Source organism: Eimeria acervulina, genomic scaffold, assembly GCF_000499425.1.
Source record: "Eimeria acervulina Houghton genomic scaffold, Eah_scaff886, whole genome shotgun sequence".
In the NCBI taxonomy this organism is placed as follows: Eukaryota; Apicomplexa; class Conoidasida; order Eucoccidiorida; family Eimeriidae; genus Eimeria; species Eimeria acervulina.
The window spans coordinates 7,501-14,128 of NW_013547094.1; the positions used below are offsets into that span (position 1 = coordinate 7,501).

Sequence of the window (6,628 nt, forward strand, 5' to 3'; positions counted from 1 at the left end):
CAAGACACATTTTAACAAAACATACTCCAGCAGCAGCAGCAGCAGCAACAACAACAGCATCAACAAGAACAGCAACAACAGCAGCAGCACGAACAGCACCAGCAGCAGCACCAGCAGCAGCACCAGAAGCAGCACCAGCAGCAGCAGCAGCAGCAGCAGCAGCAGCAGCAAGTGTACGCAATTTGGCGTTGATGGCGCACATAGACGCAGGAAAGACAACAGCAGGCGAGAGTTTGCTGCTGCTGTCAGCACAACTTGCAGCAAAAGGAAATGTCGATGACGGAACCACTGCGCTGGACTTCCTCGCACAAGTAAACCCTAAACCCTAAACCCTAAACCCTAGGCGTACTTCCGTGCTTAAGTAAACCCTAAACCCTAAACCCTAAAATAGAGAAACCAACACCTAATGGGTAATCGGCGCTGTACCTTAACTAGGGCCTGCAGCAGCAATGCCAGCAGCAGCAGCAGCAGCAGCAGCAGCAGCAGCAGCAAGAGCAGCAGCTGCACTAGCTGCAGCAGCAGCACCTGCTGCTGCTGTAGGTTTGCTGCTGCCGTGTGAGTTGTTTTTGAGAAGGTAGAAAGCGGCGAAAGCGTGGAGCATGGCTTCGGGTTTAGGGTTTAGGGTTTAGGGTTTAGGGTTTAGGGTTTGTGGGTGGGTGCAGGAGAGAGAACGAGGGATTACAATTCAAGCTGCTGCATCTCGTTTTAATTGGCGTCAGTTTGTCTTCAACCTAATCGACACCCCAGGGTCCTGCTGCTGCTGTTGCTGCTGCTGCTCCTGCTGCTGCCGTTGCTGCTGCTGCTCCTGCTGTTGTTGCTGCTGCTGCTGTTGCTGCACGCGTGCAGGGTGTTGCGGGTGCGCTTTTGCTGCTGGTGCTGCTGCTGCTTCTGCTGCTAAGCATAAGTAAAGGAGTCTGCAAGCCGCCTTTGCGTATCACGGCCTTTGCTGCTGCTGCACCTATTTTTGCTGCTGCTGCTGCAGCTGCTGCTGATTATGATACTGGTGTTGCTGTTGCTGTTGCTGCTGCTGCTACAGGCATGTAGATTTTTCAGTGGAGGTTGAGCTGTCTCTTCTTGCTGCTGATGGCGTTGTGCTGCTGCTAGACGGTACGCGAGGTGTTGAAGTGCAGACAGCAGCAATCTGGCGTTTGCTGCAGCAGCAGGAGCGGCTGCAGCAGCCGCAGCAGCAGCAGCAGCAACAGCAGCAGCGCGTGTCGCGACACATTCCACGGATTATATTTGTTAATAAAATGGACCGAGATGGCGCCGATGCAGTTAGTTGCTGCTGCTGCTGCTGTTGCTGCTGTTGCTGCTGCTGCTGCTGCTGTTTGCACTGTTGCGTTGCGTACATCTTGCTGCTGCTGATGCTGCTCCTCCTACAGCTTCACGCCCATAAGGAAGACTCAGTTTGCTGCTACTGCTGCTGCTGCTGCTGCTGCTGCTGCAGGAAGCTTGCCTTCAGTCGGTGCGGCGTCGCCTTGGCGCTTGGCCGCTGCAGCTGAACATAGCGGTTCGTCCTGCTGCTGCTGCAGCAGCAGGAGCAGCAGCAGCAGCAGCAAGGCCGCTGCTGCACCTCATAGACATCACTGACCTGCGCTGCCGCAGCTATTTACCTCACCCACTTGGAAGCAGTTTGCTGCCTCAGGTGGAGGAGACAGTCCCTCCTGCTGCGCTGCAGCGGCTTGTTGAGTCTCCTGCAGCAGCAACAGCAGCAGCAGCAGCAGACGCAGCAGCAGGAGGTCTCTCCGCGCAACTTGCTGCTGCTGCAGAGGAAGGAGACAGACCGCAAGGATGCTTCCAATGGTGGCAGCAGCAAGACCTGCTGCAGCAAGTGCTGCTGCAGCGGCAGCTGCTGCTAGAGGACGTCTGTCTCCTAGATGAGGCCTTCGAGGCCGTCGCATGCAGCAGCAACAGCAGCAGCAGCAGCAGCAGCAATATGCTGACGGAGCTGTGGCTTGCGCTGCGTCGGATTGTTTCTGCTAATTCAGGTGTACATACACCCCGCGATTGTTATTAGTTCTTCGCTTTGCTGCTTCTGCTTCCGTTAGGTTGCATGCGCTGCTATGATTGCTGCTGCCATTGCTGCTGCTGCTGCTGCTGCTGCTGCGGTGTCTGTACTCAGCTGTCCCGGTGTTGTTTGGCTCTGCACGCGACACATGTGGGGTGGAGTTGCTGCTGGATTCTGCTGCTGCGCTGCTGCCGTCTCCTTTAGAGTTGCCGCTGCCGCAGCAGCAGCACTACTCTTCTGCTGCATTCGCTCGCGCCAAGCAGCAGCAGCAGCGGCAGCAGCAGCAGCGGCAGCGGCAGCAGCAGCAACAGCAGCAGCAACAGCAGAAAGGTATCCGGCAGGGCCTGCCGCTTGCGGGGCTGTCCCCTCAGCAGCAGCTGCAGCAGCAACAGGGCCTAGGAGGGCAGCTCTTTTCTCCCAGCAGCGCAGCTGTTGCTGCTGCTGCTGCTGCTGCAGAAGCAGCAGCAGCTGCTGTAGAAGCAGCAAGAGCCGGAGGAGGCAATGCCCAGACAGCAGCAGCAACAGCAGCAACACCAGGTGCAGCAGCAGCAGCACTCGTACCTGCTGCTGCTGCTGCTGCTGCTCTCTCACCGCATGCAGTGGCTGCTGCTGCAGCATTTAAAGTTCTCCCTGAGCCGAACGGCTCTCGGCTCGCCTACTGCCGCATCTTCGCAGGTAAACCCTAAACCCTAAACCCTAAACCCTTGGTTTGAAGCCCTAGTCCACAAACCCTCGATCCTTAAAGAAGTGCAGCAAACCCTAGAGAAGAAAAGTTGTGTGCAATGGTGCTGCTGCTGCTGTCGTTGCCGTTGCTGCCGCTGCTGCTGCTGTTGCTGCTGCTGATGCTACTGTTGCTGCTGCTGCAGGACGGATGGAGGCTCCGTGCATTCTCTTTAACTCCTCGCAGCAGCAAGTAGAGCAGGTGCAGCAGCTGCTGCTGCCTGCTGCTTCTGCATACACCCCAGCAGCAGCAGCAGCAGCAGGAGATGTTGCGGTGCTGCGTGGCCTTATACACACAAGAGCGGGGGATACACTGCATGCTATCCCTGCTGCTGCTGCTGCTGCTGCTGCTCATCGGCAGCAGCAGCAGCAGCAGCAAATGCTACTGCCATTCGTTTTCCAGCTGCTGTCCGAACAAGCCGATCCCCAGATCCATGCAACAGCTGCAGCAGCAGCTGCTGCTGCCGGCAGCAGCAGCAGCATCGGGGAGAATGAGAAGGGTTTTTCTGAAGCTGCATTGCTTGCGAAGCTGGAGCAGCAGCAGCAGCAGCAGCAGCGTCTGCTTCCGGTTTGCTTTTGCAGTATAGACTGCAGCAGCAACGCCGAGGAGCAGCAGCTGCAGCAGGCGCTGCAGCTGCTGCAGCTGCAGGATCCTTCGCTGCTGTACACTGCAGCAGAAGGAGAGCCTGTCGTATTGTGGGGCCGGGGGCAGCTGCAGCTCGAACTCGTCAGAGACAGACTCCGCACAGAATTCGGTAACCTGCTGCTGCTGCTGCTGCTGCTGCACTTGCTGCTGCTCCACTTGGTGCCGCTGCCGCACTTGCTGCTGCTGCACCTGCTTCACCTGGTGCTGCAGCACTTCGTGCTGTTGCTGCACTTGCTGTTGCTGCACTTGCTGCTGGTGCGCTTGCTGCTGCTGCACCGGTTGGTGCTACGCTTGCTGCTGCAGCAGCTGTTGCTGGTGCGCTTGTTGCTGCAGCAGCTGTTGCTGGTGCGCTTGTTGCTGCAGCAGCTGTTGCTGGTGTGCGGCAGCACTTGCTGCCGGTTTTGCTGCAGCTGTTCGCCGTCTCAGCCGCTGCAGCTGCTGCTGCTGCACTTGCTTGTTTGTAATATGCATGCATTCAGTTATTTGGTGCAGCTGCTGCTGTTGCTGCTGCTGCAGGTCTGACGACGCACTTAGCCCCCGTTGAGGTTGCGTACAAGGAGCTGCTGCTGCAGCCGCTGAGCGGCACTATTACCTGGCCTCCCCGCAGCAGCAGCAGCAGCAGCAGCAGGAGGCGAGGAGGAGGCAGCAGCAGCAGCAGCAGCAGCATCCGTCTCAGCTTGGGTTTGGTGCCGCTGCCTGTGGTGTCTCCTGAGCTGCGTCTCTCTGCCTTGCTGAAGGGAGAGCGAGACCCTGCACCTGCTGCTGTTGCTGCAGCAGTTGCAGCAGCAGCAGCACCTGCTGCTGCTGCTGCCATGGAGAGTCAGTTTCCTATGGGCGCCCTGCGGACGCTCAGTAGTGCAGCAGCAGCAGCAACAGCAAAACCAGCAGCAGCAGCAGCAGCAGCAGCAGCAGGTTCTCCACTAAGTGGCTTGCAAGGGCTAACCTCTTCTTTTCTTATTATTGAGCCGCACGCGCAGCAGCAGCTGCTGCAGCTTGGGGCCGACGACGACCACAGCAGCAGCAGCAGCAGCAGCAGAAGCACCGGGACAGCTGTGGTGCATGCAATAGAAACAGCAGCAGCAGCAGCACTCGCAGCAGGGCCTTTGCGTGCGTCTCCTGTTGATTGGGTGTACATACACCTCAACTCGGTGGAGGTGGCAGGCGATCATGCTGCTGCTCCTGCTGCTGCTGCTGCTGCTACTGCGCACCTGCTGCGGATGTTGCTGCGGCGGGGCTACGCGGAGGACAGCGCTGCAGAAGACGTGGAGGGCTCGGGCCAAGCAGCAGCAGCAGCAGCAGCAGCAACAGCAGCAGCAGCAGCAGCAGCAGCGGGGCAGCTTCTTACTTTGGCGGAACCTATAATGTACCTGGAGCTGCTGCTGCCTGCTGCATGCGTTGGGGCTGCAGCAACAGATCTTACGCAGCACAGAGAGGCGCAAGTTGTCTCTATAACAGCAGCACATGGTGCTGCTGGTGCTTCTGCTGCTGCTGGTGATGCTGCTGCTGCTGCTGCTGAAGCTTGTGGAGCCTCTGAAGACGACGAGCGCCTCATGCAACTCGATGCAGCAGTAGGCCTGCTGCTGCTGCACTTGCTGCTGCTGCACTTGCTGCTGCTGCACTTACTGCTGCTGGCCTTGCTGTTGCTGCTCGTGCTGCTGCTGCACTTGCGGTTGCTGCACTTGCAGCTGCTGTAGTTGTTGCTACTGCTCCTCTTGCTGTTGCTCTTGCTGCTGCTGCTGCTACCGGGCCTGCTGCTGTTGCTGCGCTTGCTGCTTTTGCTGGCGGTTCATGGACTGCTGCTGCTGTTAGTTCTGTTGGCTGTCTGTGGCGCTGACGCTGCTGCTCTTGCTGCTGCTGCTGCTGCCGCTGCTGCTGCTGCTGCTGCTGACGTGTGTGTTGCTGCTGTGGGGTGGCGTTTGCTGCAGCTGCCGCTGCGGTGTGCAGAGGGCTGCGCTTCTTCTCTCTTGAGTTTGACTCGTGGTAGGGCTATGCTGCCGCTAGCTGCTTGGCCTGCTGCTGCTGCTGTCGTTGCTGCTGTCGTTGCTGCTGCTGTTGCTGTTGCTACTGTGTGATTTCTGTTCCTAGTCTTGCAGCCTCTGTTTCCGCTGTGGCTGCAGCATATTCTGCGACTGCTGCTGCTTGTATTGCTAGTGCTTCTGCTGCTGGTGCTGCTGCTGCTGCTGCTGCAGGGCGGGCGAACTTCCATTTGCGGCCGCTGGGGTATGGCGAGGTTTCTGCTGCAGCGCAGCAGGCTCTCCTGAATCGCTGATGCTCCCTGCTGCTGTGATCAGCAGCAGTAGCAGTAGCAGCAGCAGCAGAAGCAGCAGCAGCAGCAGAAGCAGCAGCACACCTGCTGGTCGTTGTCTTTTTTTTCTGCTGGGTCGCAACGGAGCGGCTCAGGGGTTCGAAGCCTCCAGGGCTTTTAGGGTTTAGGGTTTAGGGTTTAGGGTTTAGGGTTTGCTGCATTGAGTCCCTCAGTGTCTCCTGTTGCGGCTGGGGGTTGCACTGTACATACAGCTGAATATTTTGTGTTTGTCTCCTCTTTCTCTGTTTCTTTGCTGTCTCTCTTTTCTTTTGTCTCTGTTTTGTGTATTTGTCTCTTTTTGTCTCCTCTATTTCTTACCTGTCTCCTTTTTCTTTGTTGACTCCATTTGTCTCTTCTTTGTCTATTCTTTGTCTCTTCTTTGTCTCTTCTTTATCTCTTCTTTGTCTCTTCTTTGTCTCTTCTTTGTCTATTCTTTGTCTCCTTTTGTCTCTTCTTTGTCTCCGTTTGAGCGTTTGTCTCTTTCTTGTCTCCTTCTGTCTCTTCTTTGTCTCCTTTTAATATCTTGTTTGTTTTTTTGTCTCTCTTTGTTTCTGTTTTGTCTCCTTTGTCGTTCTTTTGTCTCTTCTTTGTCTCCTTTTTGTCTTTTATTCTTTTTTGTTTATTTTGTGTCTCCTTTTTGTCTCCTTCTGCTGCAGTTCGAAGTCTGCATGCGCGTTGCATTGAAAGGCATTTAAACAAACGCTAATAAACTGTCTCTATCTGTCTCTCTGTCTCTGTCTCTCTCTCTGTCTCTCTCTGTCTCTCTATCTGTCTCTCTTTTTGTCTCTCTATCTCTGTCTCTCTTTTTGTCTCTTTTTTTGTCTGCCTTTCTCTCTCTCTTCTCTCCATATAATTTTATATCTAAATATATATATATATATAGAAATATATATATATATATTTCTATATATATGTATATAGATGTGAATATATGTGGGTGTAGTGTTAT

General features: G+C 55.6%; 1 protein-coding gene across 1 annotated transcript in view; it reads left to right on the forward strand.

The window, feature by feature from the left end:
• EAH_00051390 (elongation factor Tu GTP-binding domain-containing protein, putative) overlaps window positions 1–5,643 on the forward strand; it is a gene marked incomplete at both ends in the record, with an annotated part of 5,926 nt that extends 283 nt beyond the window's left edge. Inside the window, 9 exons of the mRNA XM_013391236.1 lie at window positions 1–311; window positions 663–748; window positions 1,037–1,274; window positions 1,448–1,988; window positions 2,123–2,683; window positions 2,875–3,455; window positions 3,854–4,942; window positions 5,300–5,354; window positions 5,564–5,643. The exon at window positions 1–311 is cut by the window's left edge and continues 283 nt beyond it. Of these exons, the coding sequence (XP_013246690.1) occupies window positions 1–311; window positions 663–748; window positions 1,037–1,274; window positions 1,448–1,988; window positions 2,123–2,683; window positions 2,875–3,455; window positions 3,854–4,942; window positions 5,300–5,354; window positions 5,564–5,643 (3,542 nt within the window). The remainder of the gene's footprint in view (window positions 312–662; window positions 749–1,036; window positions 1,275–1,447; window positions 1,989–2,122; window positions 2,684–2,874; window positions 3,456–3,853; window positions 4,943–5,299; window positions 5,355–5,563) is intronic.
• Window positions 5,644–6,628: the final 985 nt, after the last annotated feature.